Below are 23,138 nucleotides of genomic sequence, written 5' to 3' on the forward strand. Positions count from 1 at the left end.
GTGCATTGTGGGTACCCACAAATGTTCACTTATAGCTGAATTATTGCAGATTTGCTTCTGTTTTAAGAAGGAAAATTACACCAAGCTTTGCTTTTTGTTTTAGTAGGAGGGCTTTTTGGTCTCTTTTATCCTCCTATACATCCCCCTTAGTAGTTTGGGTCACCCTGAGCTGCTTGGTTACTATGTTGTACTGGTCCAAGCCCTATCTCATACAGCCTTATCAATCCCTGCTATGTACTGATGAGGACCAAACGTCTGAAACAGGCTGTCACATGTGGGTTTGATATGGCTGTGTAAAATGTAAAGCTATAGGCTTGCTATACACCAATGGTTCTGGATGCTTGCTTGGCTTATTAAGGGTGAAAAGGAATTATTTGCATAATTAGTAGCAGTGCGTTGTGGGTAGTGTTGGGCGAACAGTGTTCGCCACTGTTCGGGTTCTGCAGAACATCACCCTGTTCGGGTGATGTTCGAGTTCGGCCGAACACCTGATGGTGTTCGGCCAAACCGTTCGGCCACATGGCCGAACTAAGAGCGCATGGCCGAACGTTCCCCGAACGTTCGGCTAGCGCTGTGATTGGCCGAACGGGTCACGTGGTTCGGACCCGAACGCGCTCTGATTGGCCGAACTGTCACGTGGTTCGGGTAAATAAATACCCGAACCACGTCATATCTCCGCCATTTGTCTGTGGGTTTAGCTTTGGGTAGGCAGGCAGGGTAGTTCGCGCTCCAGCCACGCTAGCCAGGGTCCCCCCTGTCATTGTGTCGCTGCTGGGAACAGTAGTACACCGCTTGCTCAGCCACACTATATAGCATTCTGTTTACTGCCACTCTGTGTACCTCGCTCAGCCACATTATATAGCATTCTGTTCACTGTTCTGTGTCTGCTGGGAATAGTGGTACACCGCTCGCTCAGCCACACTATATAGCATTCTGTTTACTGTTCTGTGTCTGCTGGGAATAGTGGTACACCGCTCGCTCAGCCACACTATATAGCATTCTGTTCACTGTTCTGTGTCTGCTGGGAATAGTGGTACACCGCTCGCTCAGCCACACTATATAGCATTCTGTTTACTGTTCTGTGTCTGCTGGGAATAGTGGTACACCGCTCGCTCAGCCACACTATATAGCATTCTGTTTACTGTTCTGTGTCTGCTGGGAATAGTGGTACACCGCTCGCTCAGCCACACTATATAGCATTCTGTTTACTGTTCTGTGTCTGCTGGGAATAGTGGTACACCGCTCGCTCAGCCACACTATATAGCATTCTGTTCACTGTTCTGTGTCTGCTGGGAATAGTGGTACACCGCTCGCTCAGCCACACTATATAGCATTCTGTTTACTGTTCTGTGTCTGCTGGGAACAGTAGTACACCGCTCGCTCAGCCAGACTATATAGCATTGTGTTTACTGCCACTCTGTGTACACCGCTCAGCCAGACTATATACCATTGTTTACTGACACTCTGTGTACACTGCTCAGCCAGACTATATACCATTGTTTACTGACACTCTGTGTACACCGCTCAGCCAGACTATATACCATTGTTTACTGCCACTCTGATTCTGCTGGGAACAGTAGTACACCGCTCGCTCAGCCAGACTATATAGCATTGTGTTTACTGCCACTCTGTGTACACCGCTCAGCCAGACTATATACCATTGTTTACTGCCACGCTGTGTACACCGCTCAGCCAGACTATATACCATTGTTTACTGACACTCTGTGTACACCGCTCAGCCAGACTATATACCATTGTTTACTGCCACTCTGATTCTGCTGGGAACAGTAGTACACCGCTCGCTCAGCCAGACTATATAGCATTGTGTTTACTGCCACTCTGTGTACACCGCTCAGCCAGACTATATACCATTGTTTACTGACACTCTGTGTACACCGCTCAGCCAGACTATATACCATTGTTTACTGACACTCTGTGTACACCGCTCAGCCAGACTATATACCATTGTTTACTGCCACTCTGATTCTGCTGGGAACAGTAGTACACCGCTCGCTCAGCCAGACTATATACCATTGTTTACTGACACTCTGTGTACACCGCTCAGCCAGACTATATACCATTGTTTACTGCCACTCTGATTCTGCTGGGAACAGTAGTACACCGCTCGCTCAGCCAGACTATATAGCATTGTGTTTACTGCCACTCTGTGTACACCGCTCAGCCACACTATATAGCATTGCGTACTCTGCCAGTCAGTGTGTATATTGCTGGGATCAGTAATACTCCACTCACCGTCAACCACTATATGAGCTCAACATGAGTTCCCCAGAGACCTCCGCTGTGAGCAGCACTCCCAACAACAGCAACAGCCAACGCCCCACGCAAGCTATAACATCCACCCCAGCAGCCAGTGGTCAGCAGTAGCCCTCCCCGGAGGAGAACGTTGTGTCCATCAGTCCGTCGCCAGAGCGATTAATGAGGGCTGCCATTGAGGAGATGATGGGGCCTGATGTGGAGGAGGAGGTCTGGCTCAGGCCAGCATCCCAAGTTAATGTTGAGGACGATGAGGGGTCTGTGTCTGGGGATGTTGGGGTGGCAGAGGTGGTGGGTGGGTCAGACTCAGGAGAAGAGTTGTATGATGAGGATGATGATCGGGACCATCTGTATGTGCCTCAGAGTCCGACCCCGGAAAACATGTTGTATCGTGTGTTTAGGTACTAAAATCTGCGTTCCCTCCCAGTAGTGTTGGGCGAACAGTGTTTGCCACTGTTCGGGTTCTGCAGAACATCACCCTGTTCGGGGTGACTATATAGCAGACTATATAGCATTGTGTTTAATGCCACTCTGTGTACACGGCTCAGCCACACTATATAGCATTGTGTTTACTTCCACTCTGTGTCTGCTGGGAACAGTAGTACACCGCTCACCCGCCACTGTATAGCATTGTGCTCTGTGTCGCTGCTGACAATAGTGGTACACCGCTCACCCACCACTGTATAGCATTTCTGTACTGCCACTGTACTGCTGCCAGTCAGCGTGTACTTTAAGGATAAGTGAAATGAGGAAGAAATCCGGTGAAAGAGGGAGGGGCAAGGGAAGAGGTGTTTCCCCTGACGGTTCACGTACAGGCCACAGGGGAGCACCCAAGAAAACCCACTCAATACCGCCCATGTTGTCCAGGACAACAACCCTCACAGATCCAAAAGAACAGGACCAGATAATTACTTGGATGACCTCTCAAGCGTCCAGCAGTGGGTTAAGCAGCACCAGCACATCACGCACGAGGTCCGAGTCCTCAGCCAGTTAAAGTCTGGGCTTTCTTTGAAGACTGCACTGAGGATGTTACCATGGCGATTTGCAAGGTGTGCAAGACCCGCCTGAGCAGGGGGAAAAGTATTAACAACCTCTCCACCACCAGCATGAGCCGCCACATTCTATCCAAACATCCCACTCTGTGGGCAAACGCGGCAGGACAGGGTACCACCAGCAACACTGCCTCCCTTGGGTTCACCAGACTCACCACCAGACCCGCCTCAGCAGCAGCAGTAGCCCAGCCATTGCGTGGTTCACAACATTCACAAACATCAGACGATGCTGACACTGTCACTTTCCGGACTAGTGCTCTTGAGGTCTCCCAGTGTTCATCAAACACAACAACCAACAGCCCTTCGGTGTGCAGTGCTACGGTTGAGTTGTCTGTCTCTGAGATGTTTGAGCGCAAGAGGAAATTGCCAGCAAATGACCCCCGGGCCGTGGCAGTAACAGCCAGCCAGCATAGCCAAGCTTCTGGCCTGCGAAATGCTGCCATATCGAGTGGTGGAGACAAACAGCTTCAAGGGCATGATGTCAGTGGCCATCCCACGTTACGTGGTTCCCAGCCGCTACCACTTTGCGCGCTCTGCAGTGCCTGAGTTGCATGAGCACGTGGTCAGCTAAATAACCCGAAGCTTGAAGAATGCCGTTGCCTGCAAGGTTCACCTCACCACTGACACCTGGACGAGTGCGTTCGGCCAGGGTCGATACATCTCCCTTACCGCGCACTGGGTGAACCTTGTGGAGCCTGGCAGCGATTCCTCACCTGCTACGGCGCGGGTGTTGCCCATGCCGCAAACAGCTGGATAACAACAGCAGCACCTACCTCTCTGACTCCTTCTCCTCCAACGCATCTCAAAGCTGTACCTCATCCGGAAATGCTAACCCAGCACCAGCAGCAGTAGGATCGTGGAAGCAGTGCAGCACAGCTGTTGGCATGCGTCAGCAAGCGTTGCTGAAGCTGATCTGCCTTGGGGATAAGCAGCACACAGGGGAGGAAATTTGGAGGGGAATAAAGGAACAGACGGATTTGTGGCTGGCACCGCTGGACCTGAAACCGGGCATGAAGCTAGACACCTGGCACGAACTGGCAATGTACGCAATAGAGGTGCCGGCTTGCCCGGCAGCCAGCGTTATGTCGGAACGCTGTTTCAGTGCTGCCGGAGGCATCATCACAGATCGGCGTATCCGCCTCTCCACAGAAAATGCAGACCGTCTGACTCAAATTAAAATGAATCAATCCTGGATTGGAAACGACTACGCAACACTCCAGGACCCCAACCAAGTAACATGACCGATGAACATCTGGGATGGTTTAGCGTTTCCGGTCCCTGTTTATTGAACCTCTCATCTGTATTACATTTATGACTGCATGGCGGCAAAAAGCATTGCTGCTATATCCGCACGCTTTTTGTCCTCATGCAAGGCCTGGGTTGTTGTGTCTCACAAAGCGTGGCCTTCTCCTCCTGCGCCTCCTCCTGTTCCATCACGTGTGCTGCTGCTGCTGCTGCTGCTGGGTTACCGTTGCCGGTCCCTGTTTATGGAACCTCTTATCTTTATTACATTTATGACTACATGGCGGTACAAAGCATGCTATCCGCACGCTTTTTGTCCTCATGCAAGGCCTGGGTTGTTGTGTCTCACAAAGCATGGCCTTCTCCTCCTGCACCTCCTCCTGTTCCATCACGTGTGCTGCGGCTGCTGCTGCTGCTGGGTTAGCGTTGCCGGTCCCTGTTTATGGAACCTCTTATCTTTATTACATTTATGACTGCATGGCGGTACAAAGCATGCTATCCGCACGCTTTTTGTCCTCATGCAAGGCCTGGGTTGTTGTGTCTCACAAAGCGTGGCCTTCTCCTCCTGCGCCTCCTCCTGTTCCATCACGTGTGCTGCTGCTGGGTTAGCGTTGCCGTGTGGTCCCTGTTTATTGAACCACTTATCTTTATTACATTTATGACTGCATGGTGGTACAAAGCATGCTATCCGCACGCTTCTTGTCCTCATGCAAGGCCTGGGTTGTTGTGTCTCAAAGCGTGGCCTTCTCCTCCTGCGCCACCCTCCTCCTGTTCCATCACGTGTGCTGCTGCTGGGTTAGCATTACCGGTCCCTTTTCCTGGAACCTCTTATATGTATTACATTTATGACTGCATGCCGACAAAAAGCATGTTACCTGTGCAAAGAAAACAGACATTTCCCGCATTTAAAAGACAGTTTTCCCTTTGAAACTTTAAAATCGATTTTCTCAAAAACTATAAGCTCTTTTTGCTAATTTTTTTTTTCCTCTTGTACCCACTCCCAAGGTGCACATACCCTGTAAATTTGGGGTATGTAGCATGTAAGGAGGCTTTACAAACCACAAAAGTTCGGGTCCCCATTGACTTCCATTATGTTCGGAGTTCGGGTCGAACACCCGAACATCGCGGCCATGTTCGGCCTGTTCGGCCCGAACCCGAACATCTAGATGTTCGCCCAACACTAGTTGTGGGTAACCACAAATGTTCACTTATAGCTGAATTATTGCATATTTCATTCTGTTTTATGAAGGCAAATTACACCAAGCTTTGCTTTTTTTAGTAGGAGGTCTTTTTGGTCCCTTTTATCCCCCTATACATTCTGAGTGGTTTGGGTCACCCTGAGCTGCTTGGTTACTCTGTTGTACTGGTCCAAGCCCTATCTCATACAGCCATATCAAGCCTTGCCATGTACTGATGAGAACCAAAAGTCTGAAACAGGTTGTCTACATGTAGGATTGCTATGACTGTGTAAAATGTAAAGCTATATGCTTGCTATACACCAGCAGCTCTGAATGCTTGCTTGGCTTACCAAGGGGGAAAAGGAGTAATTTGCATATTTAGTAGCAGTGCATTGTGGGTAACCACAAATGTTCACTTAGGCCTGGTGCACACCAAAAACCGCTAGCAGATCTGCAAAATGCTAGCAGATTTTGAAACGCTTTTTCTTATTTTTCTGTAGCGTTTCACCTACCATTTTGCAATTTTGTGAAGCGTATTTGGTGTAGTAGATTTCATGTATTGTTACAGTAAAGTTGTTACTGAACAGCTACTGTAACAAAAAACGCCTGGCAAACCACTCTGAAGTGCCATTTTTCAGAGCGGTTTGCGTTTTTCCTATACTTAACATTGAGGCAGAAACGCCTCCATAATCCAAAATCTGCAGCAGCCCGGGAGTATGCGTTTCTGCAAAACGCCTCCCGCTCTGGTGTGCACCAGCCCATTGAAATACATTACCCAAGCGGATCCGCACCCGCAAGCGGATCGCAAACCGCAGCCGAACCGCTCTGGTGTGCACTAGGCCATATAGCTGAATTATTGCAGATTTCCTTCTGTTTTAAAAAGGCAAAATACACCAATACAGTGTGCGGCATTGCAGGAAGTGACGACAGTGGAATGCACGATGGAACACGGAAGAGGTGAGTCATCCCCGCCCGCTTCCTCTTACTAATAGTGGTGGCTGCTACTGTGCTTAAGCAGGAGGGGGAGCGCACATGGGGACCCAGGTGAGGGGGGGGGGTCCTGCTGAGCTTAAGCTGGAGGGGGAGTGCACATGGGGGACCCAGGTGAGGGGGGGTCCTGCTGAGCTTAAGCTGGAGGGGGAGTGCACATGGGGGACCCAGGTGAGGGGGGGGGGGGGTTCCTGCTGAGCTTAAGCTGGAGGGGGAGTGCACATGGGGGACCCAGGTGAGGGGGGGGTTCCTGCTGAGCTTAAGCTGGAGGGGGAGTGCACATGGGGGACCCAGGTGAGGGGGGGTTTCCTGCTGAGCTTAAGCTGGTGGTAGAGCACACATGGGGGACCCAGCTGAGGGGGTGTCCAACCCCCCTCCCCGCCTCTGTGCCCAATACCCCCTTCCTGCCCTCTACCCTCTTATGCGGCGTATGCTACGCCGCGGGTCAGCTAGTAGTGTATTATTTTCATAGATTCCCCCAAGTGGGAAGAGTTTTACTTACTTCGTTCTGAGTGTGGGAAATATAAAAAAAAAACGACGTGGGGTCCCCCCTCCGAGACCTCTTTAACCCCTTGTCCCCCATGCAGGCTGGGATAGCCAGAATGCGGAGCACTGGCCGCGTGGGGCTTCGCACCCTGACTATACCAGCCCGCATGGTCCATGGATTGGGGGGTCTCGGAAGGGGAGGGGCAGCCAAGCTTTCCCCTCCCCCTCCGAGCCCTTGTCCAATCCAAGGACAAGGGGCTCTTCTCCACCTCCGATGGGCGGTGGAGGTGGAGGCCGCGATTTCCTGGGGGGGGGGTTCATGGTGGCATCTGGGAGTCCCCTTTAAAAAGGGGTCCCCCAGATGCCCACCCCCCCTCCCAGGAGAAATGAGTATAGGGGTACTTGTACCTCTTACCCATTTCCTTTAAGAGTTAAAAGTAAATAAACACACAAACACTTAGAAAAAGTATTTTAATTGAACAAAAAACATAACCACAAAAAAAGTCCTTTAATATTCTTAATTAACCATTAATACTTACCTGTCCCTTTAAATAAATGACCCCTCGCAATAGCCTCGGAAATGTTCTATCAGTTACAATGTAACAAAGTTATTACAATGTAACAACTTTGTTACATTGTAACTACGCCGCACCCGACGTCACTCGCCGCTCAGCCGCCGCATACACTTACGCGTCCTTGCAGGACGCTAAGTCCCCGCCGGCTCCCGCTGTCCACCACGCCCACATCTGTCACCCACATGTCACCCACATGTGGGTGACATGTGGGTGACATGTGGGAGAGGCGGCGAGGGCAGCGGGAGCCGGCGGGGACTTAGCGTCCTGCACGGACCCGACAGAGCTCTGAGCTATATAGCTCAGAGCTCTCTAAGCATCTTTGAATTTGGGCTCCAAGGAGCCCCATTGGTCCTTAGCAGACCAATGGGGTTCCTTCTGATTTGATGCCACCATGAACCCCCCCCAGGAAATCGCGGCCTCCACCTCCACCGCCCATCGGAGGTGGAGAAGAGCCCCTTGTCCTTGGATTGGACAAGGGCTCGGAGGGGGAGGGGAAAGCTTGGCTGCCCCTCCCCTTCCAAGACCCCCCAATCCATGGACCATGCGGGCTGGTATAGTCAGGGTGCGGAGCCCCACGCGGCCGGTGATCCGCATTCTGGCTATCCCAGCCTGCATGGGGGACAAGGGGTTAAAGAGGTCTGGGAGGGGGGACCCCACGTTGTTTTTTTTTTATATTTCCCACACTCAGAACGAAGTAAGTAAAACTCTTCCCACTTGGGGGAATCTATGAAAATAATACACTATTGTTACCTGTGCAAAAAAAACTGACATTTTCCGCATTTAAAAGACATTTTTGCCCTTGAAACTTAAAATCGATTTTCTCAAAAACTATAAGGTCTTTTTGAAAAAAAATGTCCCTCTTATTCCCACTGATCCCCTTAATATACCCTGGGAATTTGGTGTTCCTAAATTTTAAGCAGGCTTTGCTATTAACCGTTAAAGTCGGCGGGTTTTTAAATGTATATATTTTTCCTTTGAAACTTTAACATCGATTTTCTCAAAAACTATAAGGTCTTTTTGAAAAACATTTTTTCCTCTTATTCCTTCTGATCTCCTTAATATATTCTCCAAATTTGAGGCCCTTAGCACTTAAGGGGGCTTTGCTATTAACCCTTAAAGTCGGCGGCTTTTTTATATTATGCGGGAGCATAATATTACGCGATTACGGCAGACTGTGTAATTTCAATAGGAGTTTACTGTCTTATGCATTATTTGTTACGTGTAATAACATAACCTACGGTCTACGCGTAATTAATTACGTGTAATACCGTAACCTTACACGTAATGCTTACGGTGCATTTGTAGTGAATTACGATGCGTAATTACGCTAATGCGTAATTTCGGCCCAGCACTGGGTTAAAGAGACTCTGTAACAAAATTTTCAGCCTTACTTCTTCTATCGTATAAGTTCCTATATGTGTTTTAATGTGGTCTGGATACTGCAGCCTTTTCTAGTTGCACTGTCTCTGTAATAAATCTAATCTTCTTTTCTTTGTCAAGCTTTGTCGACCCATGGAGGAATGGGCTGCCTCTGCTGTAATGAATACAAGCTATGCTACCCCCTCCAGGCTCTGTGTGCTTTGTTTATTCGTCACAGACAGCGTCTCTGCTCTCGGTTTCAGCTTGTCTGTGATGCAGTTTGTAAGGGGGGAGGGACCTGCCCGTCACATGCTGAGAAAGTAATAAAAACTGTTAGTATACTGTATCATGATTATATATATAATCTATCACTTCCTGGTTAGCGGCCATTTTTTGATTGTAAACACTGCCTAAAACTGGTGATTAAAAGCCAGGATCAGTCAGTTTAATGACTGCCGCCAGTAGTGATTGGATGGAATCACTAGGGCGAAAGTTTCAGCCCCAAAGCTCTACACATGTAACGGTCTGCCATTGCCTAGTGATGCATTTGTACAACACTCTGGCCCCCTTAACTGTCGCCCTAGGGAACGCATTTGATCGCCACAGACGCATAGACTGGAAATAACGGTCCGCAATATGCTCAGCTAGAAGTAAAATGTGGCATATGGGGTCTCATTTTAATCAGGAAGGGCCAAATCATTTATTTGTAAATGTCTTATAACTGTGGGATGCGTTATGTGAAAATTAGGACGGTGAAAATTGAAAAAAGTTTTGTTTTTTGCATTTACACCTAATTTTTCCCCATAAATGGAATATAAAACAAAATAGTTTTGGGGGAACAATATTATCCAAAGAAAGCCTAGATAGTACTTAAAAAACAAAATATGTATCACTAAGATGGCATAGATAATTAAAACGTTACTGCTGTATCAAAATGACACAGCTAAAGTGTAAAAAATGTCAGGACCCAGTTAAAGAGACACTGAAGCGAAAAAAAATATATGATATAATGAATTGGTTGTGTACTATGAATAATTACTAGAAGATTAGCAGCAAAGAAAATATTCTCATATTTTTATTTTCAGGTATATAGTGTTTTTTCTAACATTGCATCACTCTATAATATGTGCAGATTACACAACACTCAGCATTCAAAATGAGTCTTTCAGAGCAGTCCGTGAAGTAATGACATCTCCTCTAGCAGAGAAAAAGTAAACAGTTAAATTACAGTTGAGATAATAAAAGTCAGATAACAGCCCTCTCCACGACTAAGTTAGTCGGAGAGCTTAATAGCTTTTTTGCATAGAGATAACAACTGGAGTTTCTCAACTCTTCCTGTACTGGAAACAATTAAGGCAGCCATACACTGGTCGATGTGCCATCAGATCGACCAGCTGACAGATCCCTATCTGATCGAATCTGATCAGATAGGGATCGTATGGCTGCCTTTACTGCAAACAGATTGTGAATCGGTTTCAGCCTGAAACCGTTCACAATCTGTGGAGCCGCCGCTGCCGCCTGTCCCCCCCCCCGCGCATACATTACCTGATGCGGGCTCCCGGGCGTCTTCTCCGCATCTTCTCAGAGCTGCACCCGCTCCATCCCGGCGCTTCCTGTGTCACTCCGTGACCAGGAAGTTCAAATAGAGCGCCCTCTATTTGAACTTCCTGGGTCACTGCAGTGACCCAGGAAGCGCCGGGATGGAGCGGGTGCAGCGCTGAGAAGATGCGGAGAAGACGCCCGGGAGCCCGCATCAGATAATGTATTTTTCATCGGATCGGCCGCCGCTAGCGACGCGCACTTTACCCGTGGGCGATCGAGGGTAATTTCCCGCACGGCGCGATCGACGGACCGATCCGATTTCGGGAGGAAACCGGATCGTCGGCGGTGTTTACCGCGAACGATTGGCAGCAGATTCGATCCCAGGATCGAATCTGCTGTCGAAACGGCCGGGAATCGGGCCAGTGTATGGCCACCTTTAGACTGATGTATCTGATCTTAATGTTTTTTTTCTTAGCTGTACTACACATGCAAATCATAATATCATCATTTTTTTTTCGCTTCAGTGTCTCTTTAAGGAGAAAAAAATACACAGGCAAAAAAAAATACCTTTACTTCAGAATAAAATCTTTGTCATACGCCAGCAACATAATAAATAGATTCATAATATATGGAGTTTTTTTTCTACAATGGTGTTGTTTATTTTGAAACTGTATTAATGAAAACAGAGAAATACCTATTTTTTTCCCTTTAAAACGTATAGGAAAAAAAATAATTATTACTGAGGAAAAAAGCACCCAAAGTAAGTCTAGTTTGTCCCAAACAAAACAATGTATATGTCACTACGGTGTCATAAGTTGTAAAAATGTTATTGCTGATTAAATAAGGTATTGCTAAAATGTAAAAACTGCTTTGGTAGTTAAGGAAAAAACAGGCGTAGATGTGAAGTGGTTACAAATATGTTAGTACTGTACTCTTTTTAACTCATTTTTAGTACTTTCTCACAGACAATGGCCTCCATTCACTAACCGGTGCTAACTCAGCACGTCTTAAGGCTTTGGACGAGCAAACTAGGGTGCTAAGTAGTTTGCATGTCTAAAGCTGTTAGTGTTCGCGCGCAAACGTCGCACCGGTTCACGCAAAACGTTGCATGTGGTGCGCCCAAAACTATGTCGCACCTGTGCAACGTTTTGGGTGCACTAGTGCGATGTTTCGGGGGGACCATATGCAACGTTTTGGGCGCACCACATGCGACGTTTTGCACGCACCGCTAAACTTTGTGCGCGCAAATGTTTGCGCACACATTAGTGCGCAAAGTGCCCGTTTTCACATCCTAAGTGCCTTTTCACTAGCGTGCTAACACTTACCACCCTTTAGTGAATCGAGGCCAATGTGGTTTCAAGATAAATTGGGAAAACATATCCTGGAAGAAAAGGTAATCAGTAGTCAGGCTCTAGGTGAGATAACACAAAGGGATATTTTTTGTGAGTCAACCCAATATGGCTCCTGTTACATTATACTTTAATATTAGAAACAGGGTTTACAATACAAAACAATTATAGAATTGTTGGGTATTATTATTGTTCTCTCTCATTCATCAATGTAAGTGTTCTCATTCTTTTGCTATCTGATCTTTACCTCCACTGTGTATGATCGTATTTCAGGGACATCTACAGCAATGCCAGCCTTACACAAGATACCCAAGAGCAGACCAACACACCCGTGGCCAACAACTTCTGACCAAGGTAAACATTCTATAAATGCCCCATATAATTTGTAATAACATAGTTCTTCCTTTCCATTGTAAAGGCAACTACATCTAAGAATATTGTAGATTGACATTAATATTATTTTTTGTCCTCCACAGAACTCCAGCCTACAATTTCTCCAGAGGTAGGACATTTCACACTGTGTACTGGTCTAATCCCCAAACGTTCATTTTTAATATTACTTTGATGTGCATTATTTACTATTTGAATGTGTATTTATAGCTTATTTTTTAATTAGTTTGAAAAGGAAAAATGGCACTTTGCATTTTAAATAAATAACTGCACTGTTTATGTGGTCACGGTAAAACAGCTAGGGCATGTCTACATCTACAAAAGCAACTTCACCACCTTGCTATGTGGTAAATACTATTCATGTCTATGCAAAGATGGTTTTAGGCAAAATGGGGCCCTCAGGAAAAATTAATGTTGGGCCCCTTACATTTTTTTTTATAATATACTCCACCACGGCAGATCCCCTCCTAGAATCCCTCCACTGGCTTCCTATCCAGTCCAGAATCAGATTCAAGATACTGTCTGACCTACAAATCTGTCCACAAAACCTGTCCAACCTACATTTCCGATCTTACTCAGAGGTACACACCTAGCCACTCACTCTGCTCTTCCAATGAACTTCGCCTAACCGCCCCCACATCACCCAGTCCCATGCACGCCTCTAGGACTTCTCAAGAGCTGCTCCAACACTATGGAACTCCCTACCTCCACCCATTAGGGCAGCCCCCTCCTTCAACATCTTCAAGAAAGCCCTCAAAACTCACCTTTTCACTCTGGCCTACTACCCCTTACAAGTGCTCTAAACCTACAGCTGAACTCTGGTCCCCTACCATTTGTGTCCTTACCTCTCCCTCTAGATTGTAAGCCTTTGGGCAGGGTCCTCCTCCTTTTGTGTCCTACCTGATCATGCACCTCCATTACTGTGAACCCATGCTATGCATCTGAGTGAACCTAACTTGCCTAATCTCCATGCTCCATCCAGTGACTGACTAAGCATTACCTGGTACTTATACTATGGTGTGTGATCTGGTTTTCTTGTATCCTGTATTGTCATATTGTTGTATCTCACCCCTAAATATTGTCTGTAACCTAAATTAATGTTCAGCGCTGCGTAATATGTTGGCGCTTTATAAATACAATAAATAAATAAATAATACTGATATTCAACTTGTGTAAACTGCATCCATAGCATGCATAGTTAAATTACGCTGGGCTCAGAGAGTTTAAAGAGTTACACTTAACGAGCACTCCACTGAACCCACCCGGAGCACTGCAGGTCCAGTAGCTTCAAAGTACAATATTCCTGCACTTTGATTGGTCCAATTGCTTGATTGGTCCATGCACGCCTCCAGGACTTCTCAAGAGCTGCTCCAACACTATGGAACTCCCTACCTCCACCCATTAGGGCAGCCCCCTCCTTCAACATCTTCAAGAAAGCCCTCAAAACTCACCTTTTCACTCTGGCCTACTACCCCCCACAAGTGCTCTAAACCTACAGCTGAACTCTGGTCCCCTACCATTTGTGTCCTTACCTCTCCCTCTAGATTGTAAGCCTTTGGGCAGGGTCCTCCTCCTTTTGTGTCCTACCTGATCATGCACCTCCATTACTGTGAACCCATGCTATGCATCTGAGTGAACCTAACTTGCCTAATCTCCATGCTCCATCCAGTGACTGACTAAGCATTACCTGGTACTCATACTATGGTGTGTGATCTGGTTTTCTTGTATCCTGTATTGTCATATTGTTGTATCTCACCCCTAAATATTGTCTGTAACCTAAATTAATGTTCAGCGCTGCGTAATATGTTGGCGCTTTATAAATACAATAAATAAATAAATAAATAAATAATACTGATATTCAACTTGTGTAAACTGCATCCATAGCATGCATAGTTAAATTACGCTGGGCTCAGAGAGTTTAAAGAGTTACACTTAAAGGGGCACTATGGCGAAAAATTGTAAAATTGAAAATATGTGCTAACACATACAAATAAGAAGTACATTTCCTCCAGAGTAAAATGAGCCATAAATTACTTCTCACCTATGTTGCTGTCACTTACAGTAAGTAGTAGAAATCTGAAATTACTGACAGATTTTGGGCTAGCCCATCTTCTCATAGGGGGGTTCTCAGGGTTTTCTTTATTTTTAAAAGCACTTAGTGAATGGCAGTTGCTCCGTCCAACTGCCAACATAGTGTGCAGTGAGCAGGGAGACTGGCCAGTATCTTTGTATAAAGATTTTTCAGGGAATGTCTTTATAAAGAATAAAGGCCATGCTGAGAATCCCCTAAAGAGAGATGGACTAGCCCAAAATCTGTCGGTAATATCAGATTTCTACTACCTACTGTAAGTGACAGCAACATAGGAGAAAAGTAATTTATGGCTCATTTTACTCTGGAAGAAATGTACTTCTTATTTGTCTATGTTTGCACATATTTTAATTTTTACAATTTTTCGCCATAGTGCCCCTTTAACGAGCACTCCACTGAACCCACCCGGAGCACTGCAGGTCCAGTAGCTTCAAAGTACAATATTCCTGTTGGTCCAATTGCTTGACTGTAAAGTGACAGGCAGCCTACGGGGCCAATAAAAGTGCAGAAATCTCAGGTCCAGTGGAGTGCTCATTAAGTGTAACGATGCGCCCTTTACACTATCTGAGCACAGCGTAATTTTATGGCTGCGTAATGTGCACAGGGGATTATAACACTCGCTACTGTCATTAAGCTGCAGCTTAGTGAATCAACCCCATTGTCCCCACTAACTACTGTACACTAAGCTACACTCTCCCTACAAACTACACTAAGCTATACTGTGCCCCAAACTACACTACAGTACATTTACCGGCAGTTGCAAGGCTGAAGTGAGCTGGTCCAGAAAGATAGGGGAGCTGCCCTCAGGGAGATGGGTCTGAATCTCCCATCAGCAGTGGGTCTTATTAGCGGTAACTGCGGTGGTGGAGCTGAAGCCACTGCAGAATGGCCCACGTGGTGTGACCAGGAGAGAGGGAGACAGCTCATCTGTTTCAGTGTCAGCGACGGCAGAGGGGAAAGTTTACTCAGCCGTGCCAGTGGTGGAGCTGAAGCCGCGGCAGGATGGCCCATGTGGAGCGCCTGGCTGAGAGGGAGGCAGATCATCCATCCAGGAAAAACCTCATTGTTTTGGATAAAAATGATTTTAATCGCTTCCGGACCAGCACGGTTGAAATCTACGTCCTACTTGTGACTGCACAGCTCTGAAAGGATGTAGATTTCAAACATCGCCTCTGCACGCTCCCACCACTCCCGCTGAATGCGCTACTCTGCCCAGCAGCAACCCACTTGCAGCTCTGTTAGCCTGTCAGGAGCAGCTTTAATTGGCTCCTGACCTCGTCATCACTGTAAACTAATCCCTTTGGGTTACATTGATGTACAGGGTCAGCAGCCAATGAAAGCGGCTCATGACCGACTGACAGCGCTCTGCCTTCATAGAGACGGCAGAGAGAGGGGCGTGCAGTGATGTGAGAATGGCGTGACCGGCGAGAGCGATGGGTCTGTGTTGCGAATTGTCGGAAAACGCCTTTTTAAAGGGGACTCCCAGATTCCACCATGAACCTCCCCCCCAGGAAATCGCGGCCTCCACCTCCACCGCCCATCGGAGGTGGAGAAGAGCCCCTTGTCCTTGGATTGGACAAGGGCTCGGAGGGGGAGGGGAAAGCTTGGCTGCCCCTCCCCTTCCGAGACCCCCAAATCCATGGACCATGCGGGCTGGTATAGTCAGGGTGCGGAGCCCCACGCGGCCGGTGCTCCGCATTCTGGCTATCCCAGCCTGCATGGGGGACAAGGGGTTAAAGAGGTCTGGGACGGGGGACCCCACGTCGTTTTTTTTTAATATTTCCCACACTCAGAACGAAGTAAGTAAAACTCTTCCCACTTGGGGGAATCTATGAAAATAATACACTATTGTTACCTGTGCAAAAAAACCTGACATTTTCTGCATTTAAAAGACATTTTCGCCCTTGAAACTTAAAAATCGATTTTCTCAAAAACTATAAGGTCTTTTTGAAAAAAAAAATTTTCCTCTTATTCCCACTGATCCCCTTAATATACCCTGGGAATTTGGTGTTCCTAAACTTTAAGCAGGCTTTGCTATTAACCGTTAAAGTCGGCGGGTTTTTAAATGTTTACATTTTTCCTTTGAAACTTTAACATCGATTTTCTCAAAAACTATAAGGTCTTTTTGAAAAAAAAAATTTCCTCTTATTCCTCCTGATCTCCTTAATATATTCTCCAAATTTGAGGCTCTTAGCATTTAAGGGGGCTTTGCTATTAACCCTTAAAGTTGGCGGCTTTTTTATATTATACGGAGCGTTACGGTTTAACGCGAAATTACGGTAGCGTTTAATGCGAAATTACGGCATGAACGAACGCGAAATTACGCGTTGAAAATTACACTTACGGTATTTTCAATTACGATTTTAATGGCAATTACGCTACTGTAATTTCGCATCGTAATCGCAAATTTCGCATGCGTAATTTTAGTAATGCGAAATTTCGAAAATTTCAGCTCATCTCTAATATTGTTCTGATTTTATGTGTGTGTGACACTGATGCTGCATAGTTACAGCCCTGTCTGTTGCAGCTGGCCCTTACTGTACTACTGTGCCAGGCCCAGCACACTGTATTACCAGTGCATATCTTTTCACTGTATTTGTGATTTAACTTACTAAAGCATAGCACTCTTTGTGGGTAACACTGCATAGATACAGCCCACAGATAGTTCCTAGCTGGCTTTTGTAGTCCCACCACTGTCTGCTGGCACACTTTATTATACCAGTATATTTCTACTGTATCTGTGTGACAGCACACTGTATTACACCAGTGCATACCTTTCCACTGCATTTGTGATTTAACTTACTATACCATAGCTCTCTTTGTTGGGGGCACACCCAAGATAATAAGGTTGTTGCTTCATTGTGGACAGACCAAATTTGATCAACTGGACAGTCACTGTTCTGTCATTGAGGTACCTCAGCACGACCATATGAGCTGGAAAACCACCATTGCTTGCACTCTCGCCAATGTGCGCACCAGCACAGCCATCACTACACAAACAACTGTTTGCAGCTGTGCGTTAAACAGTGAGTTTGGTCTGTCAGTGTGAAGCAGTACACTCAGGGCCGGATTACCGACCAGGCAACAAAAGCAGTCGCTTGGGGCCCCATTCAGAGTCAAAGGGGCCCCATCAGCACATAAACCAGCCCTTGCCATCCTCTCAGCGGTGGCTGGATGGTATAATGGTTAAAGGGACTCTGAGCAGTGCAGTAACTATGGAAAGATGCATATCATTTTAAAGCTCTCTTTCTCCTCTTTCCAATGATATATAAACGGCTGCTCTATGCCTTTTAGTTTTCGATATTTTCGCAATCGAAATCGCGGCCACAGGACGACTTTTCTCCAAAGTCAGCGGTGGCTGGATGGTATAATGGTTAAAGGGACTCTGAGCAGTGCAGTAACTATGGAAAGATTCATATCATTTTAAAGCTCTCTTTCTCCTCTTTCCAATGATATATAAACAGCTGCTCTATGCCTTTTAGTTTTCGATATTTTCGCGATCGAAATTGCGGCCACAGGACGACTTTTCTCCAAAGTCAGCGGTGGCTGGATGGTATAATGGTTAAAGGGACTCTGAGCAGTGCAGTAACTATGGAAAGATGCATATCATTTTAAAGCTCTCTTTCTCCTCTTTCCAATGATATATAAACGGCTGCTCTATGCCTTTTAGTTTTCTATATTTTCGCGATCGAAATTGCGGCCACAGGACGACTTTTCTCTAAAGTCAGCGGTGGCTGGATGGTATAATGGTTAAAGGGACTCTGAGCAGTGCAGTAACTATGGAAAGATGCATATCATTTTAAAGCTCTCTTTTTCCTCTTTCCAATGATATATAAACGGCTGCTCTATGCCTTTTAGTTTTTGATATTTTCGCGATCGAAATTGCGGCCACAGGACGACTTTTCTCCAAAATCAGCGGTGGCTGGATGGTATAATGGTTAAAGGGACTCTGAGCAGTGCAGTAACTATGGAAAGATGCATATCATTTTAAAGCTCTTTTTCTCCTCTTTCCAATGATATATAAACGGCTGCTCTATGCCTTTTAGTTTTCGATATTTTCGTGATCGAAATCACGGCCACAGGACGACTTTTCTCCAAAGTTGGCAGCTAGATTCAGCACAATGCAATGAAATATAAGGAACCCAGGGGGATATAATTACAAACATCATGCTGGTAGGTGTGAGGATGTAATGAATTAGTTGTGGGTATGCTTAAAGGCATATCCACAGGCACTGCTTGGAGTCCCTTTAAGGGCTCTGCCGCTGACACAGGAGACCAGGGTTCGAATCTCAGCTCTGCCTGTGTGTTAGACCATAGAGACCGTAGGCAAGTCTCTCTAACACTGCTACTGCCTATAGGGTGCGTCCTAGTGGCTGCAGCTCTGGCGCTTTGAGTCCACCAGGAGAAAAGCGCAATATAAATGTTATTTGTCTTGTCTTGTCAAATGATGCCGTGCGCTGCTGATTGTCTTCAGAGCCAGGCTCTCCTCCTAGGTCCCCCTCCTGCTACTGTGCGCTCTGCCGCTGCCCACTCTACCCTCCCTTCCCACAGAGAACCACAGCTGCAGCAAGAATGATAGCAGCAGATGGCAAACGCTCACTCACCTATCCATGATCCAAGCGATAGAGATCCCGTCATCTGAAACCCATCTGTCTCTTCTACAGTGCAGCCGCTCGCTCTGAACTTCCTGATTCTCAGATCAGACAGGAAGTAGGAAGTAGTAATAGTAGTAGTAACAGAGCGGCAGCACTCTAGAGGAGACAGATGGGCTCCGGATGACGGGACCTCTATTGCTTGGATCGCAATAGGTGAATGTGATTCATCTGGTGCTGTCATTCTCCCTCACTACGGCTGCCTTCTCTGCTGGACTATCGTATTCACTGGGATGGAGGCTGCATGGTGGCTGTCTAGTTTGGGAGGAAATTGGTTGTTCGGTGGTGGGAGTGGTTATGTAATTCTGTCTGGGGAACGGCTTCCGGTTTGGCGGTGTCCAGAGCTTTCTGCTATTGCCAGGCTGGAGATGCAGGGGGAAAGTGCTGCTGCTGTGATATCTGGCGCCCTCTTCACAGGGGTGCCCCAGCCCCTGAGTGCAAATGTCCCAGCCATTCATCTCTCACTCTGCATTTTGCCGCTGCTATTCCCTGCATTGTGCCCCCACAGAGGAAAGCGTGCTTTTGCCCATAGCAACCAGTAGCTCGGCTGCCCGGTGTGTGCGGCATATTGCTGTGCAGCTGCATCTTCTGATTCTATTACGACATGATGGGGGGGCCCAAATCAGTTACTTTGCTTAGGGCCCCATTTAGCCTTAATCCGGCTCTGAGTACACTACTTACACTACCTGATCCATGTATACACATGCAAGATGTTTTAAAGCATTTTATGCCTCCAGTTTAGGAATGCAATGTAATTTCTGCCCTGTGACAAATGCTTTGGACGCGGAGCAGCACAGATTGGTGCTGATCCGTTTCCGTACTACGATGACAATTATGCGAGGGAAATCAATTTCAAAAGTACCAAAGCAGGTCTGTAACTGAGGGATCTCATAATTCTGAACTGTGCTGAGCTGTCCATCTGACACCCCCTGATCTCGGTACACCACAATCTTCTCTGGCAGTGCATGATTTACCTTGTGGAACTAGTGTGGAGAGAGATGCCACAAGGTGCAGCTTCCATCCAATCATACTATCCCTATGTAGAAGCTGAAATGCTCCCAAGTAGAAGCGGGTCAGAATAAATTTATGCTGGCCACAAAGCCTGTCACTGTCTGAACAGGAAAAGCACATGATGGACTTGAGGAACTAGTGGAGAAAGATGCCATGGTACAGCTTCCATCCATCCATAACATCCTGATGTAGAAGCTGAAATACTACTAAGTAGCAGCGGGTCAGAATTAATTTATGCTGGCCATAAAGCCTGTCACTGTCTGAACGGGAACAGTGTATGATTGACCTTGTGGCACTAGTAGAGAGAGACGCCACGGTACAGCTTCCATCCATCCATACTATCCTGATGTGGAAGCTGATGAAAGACTACACAGAAGTAGTAGCGGAACAGAATAAATTTGTTGGCCCCACACAACAAAGCCTGTCACTGAACGGGAACACCGCATGATTTACCTTGTAGTACTTCTGGACGGCCGTAACTACACAAATATTGCCACCGAGAGGACTGACATTTTATGTACTGAGAGTGTCAACTAATGACAACCCTTTGTGGCTGTTTGCGGCAGTGTGTTAAACAGTAAGTTTGGTGTGTCAGTGTGAAGCAGTACACTACTTACACTACCTGATCCATGTATACACAGGCAAGATGTTTTAAAGAACTTTATGCCTCCAATTTAGGAATGCAATGTGATTTCTTCCCTTTAGGGATTATATTCCTACTCTGCATCACCTATGTAATTTTCACAGGGACTTTTGGCACGTATCCCACTCCGGCATGCCCCCCTCCAGGTGTTAGACCCCTTGAAACAAGTTTTCCATCACTTGTTGTGGCCAGAAATAGTCCCTGTAGGTTTTAAAATTCACCTGCTTATTGAAGTGTATGGTGGTTCGCCTGTTCGCAAACTTTTATGGACGTTTATGTCCGCGGACTCAAAATCTGAGGTTCGAACCATCTCTATACTTTATGTATAAAGATGGCCCCTGAATAGCATCCAGGTCACTGCCATTCCTTCTGCACGGCCCACACACATCATAGCACGTCATCCTACTCCTTTGCCAATATGTTTATGGAGCTTAAAGTGAACCGAGCACCTTTTTTATCACTCAGCACATTTCTATAGCACATGAAAAATGCATGCCGACAATCTGTTTCATTATTAAAATAAACTTTGATTTTACCTTGTATTTTACATTCAAAGTAGTTTTAGTAGCCTGTTTCAGCAGGCCTGCCCGACCACCCCAACCGCAGAGACTTCAGGAACCTAATTGTTTTATTGAGCTAATTACCAAGAGGTAAACAATGCCTTTTCATCAGCATAGGAGGTGAGTAATTAGGACTGTTTCTTCAAAGCCATTGTGTGTGTCAATGTGTCAAGATAGCATCTCTGACTTCTGTAAATAAGGAATGTGGGGGGAACATGGCAGCTTCTATGCCAGGAGAGATTCCAGTGAAAGAGAATGTGCTCAGTTCCCTTTAAGGGCACACTAGGGTGTCCGCCCATGTGCATTGTCACTGTGCACTCTGCTGCTGCGAGACTGAGTATCAATGTGGCTAGTCTTACAGCCTTGGGAGTGTGCATGAGAGGCAGCATAATTAAAAGGGGGTGGAGATAGGCGGCCATTGACAATTGAAGAGGCAGAGCTAAGGTAAACAGCTCTACCTCTTTTGGGTAACATTTTCTGCAACCTACTGGGTCATGGAAGGTAAATAGGACATTTCTGGGGACAGGATTGCTCGTTTTGCCTTAGACAGGTGGCAGAACACAATGCAAGATATTGCTGAAGAGGACTGCAGTATAAAAATAGAAAAAAAGAAATGTGTCCCTTTAAAGTGTCCAACTTTCTTGCATTAGAAACATGCTTTATTCTCTTTTCTCCATGTGCTTTTGTGTCTGTAGCTTTGAGGCTGAGTGCAGTTTCAAAATTACTTTCTGCAGTTTTCTGTTCTTTTCTGTGTCTGTATTTGTCTATGAGTCTGATTTTAACAAATTCTAGTTTCAGTTCTTCTTTGGTCTTGTGTCCAGAGCATTAATCAGTGCATTGTATGATTCTGGCAAGCTACACAGCAATATGGCTGCCACGTGGCTGTCTTTTACATCCTCCCTGATTGCTCTGAGTTGTGCCACTACTTCTAGCATTGAATTGATATGCTCCTGCATGTCTGTCTCTTTGCTAATTCTCATTTGATACAGTTTTCTTAATAGGAATAGTTGTGGTTTGAACTGAATCTTTCATGCAGCTTTTTCCATGCATCCCACCTGTCGCCAGCTGTTTCCTGATTCCTTATGTGGATACACTGATCATATCCCACTAGAGAAGTTATGGTTGCCCTGGCCAGTCTGTTTTTCTTATCCCATTCCTGATGATTTTTATCTGGTCTATCTGTGATAATTAAATCCCACAGATTATCTCTAGATAGCAGCATTTTCACTTCAAAACTTTCATAACTGGTAGTTCCTGTTATTCAATATAGCCACTGCTAGTCTAAGTTCTGGGCTGCTAGCCATGTCTGCTTCTGCTATTTGCTTGTTATTGTAGATCAAAGTACCTTTGGGAGCTTCATTAGACAAGACAAGACAAATAACATTTATATCGCGCTTTTCTCCTGGCGGACTCAAAGCGCCAGAGCAGCAGCCACTAGGACGCGCTCTATAGGCAGTAGCAGTATTAGGGAGACTTGCCAAAGGTCTCCTACTGAATAGGTGCTGGCTTACTGAACAGGCAGAGCCGGGATTCGAACCCTGGTCTCCTGTGTCAGAGGCAGAGCCCTTAACCATTACACCATCCATTCATTAGATCACTGTTGGGTGTTCTTCTGGGCTGTCAGGCATTTTGCGATCTGTGTGTCCTGGTCTGGGCATCCGGTGACTGGACCTATAACCTGATGGAGCAGAGTGCGCTGTACATGCAGATATGCAGCCAGTATAACAAGTTAGAACTCTTTACTGG

General features: G+C 46.3%; 1 protein-coding gene across 1 annotated transcript in view; it reads left to right on the top strand.

The window, feature by feature from the left end:
- The window catches only part of LOC137525520 (uncharacterized), a 177,603-nt gene that overhangs the window by 30,638 nt on the left and 123,827 nt on the right, over nucleotides 1-23,138 (top strand). Inside the window, exons 3-4 of the mRNA XM_068246642.1 lie at nucleotides 12,321-12,401; nucleotides 12,524-12,549. Coding sequence (XP_068102743.1) covers nucleotides 12,335-12,401; nucleotides 12,524-12,549 — 93 coding nt within the window. The 5' untranslated portion in view covers nucleotides 12,321-12,334. The remainder of the gene's footprint in view (nucleotides 1-12,320; nucleotides 12,402-12,523; nucleotides 12,550-23,138) is intronic.

This window comes from Hyperolius riggenbachi, chromosome 7, assembly GCF_040937935.1.
Source record: "Hyperolius riggenbachi isolate aHypRig1 chromosome 7, aHypRig1.pri, whole genome shotgun sequence".
Classification (NCBI taxonomy): domain Eukaryota; kingdom Metazoa; phylum Chordata; class Amphibia; order Anura; family Hyperoliidae; genus Hyperolius; species Hyperolius riggenbachi.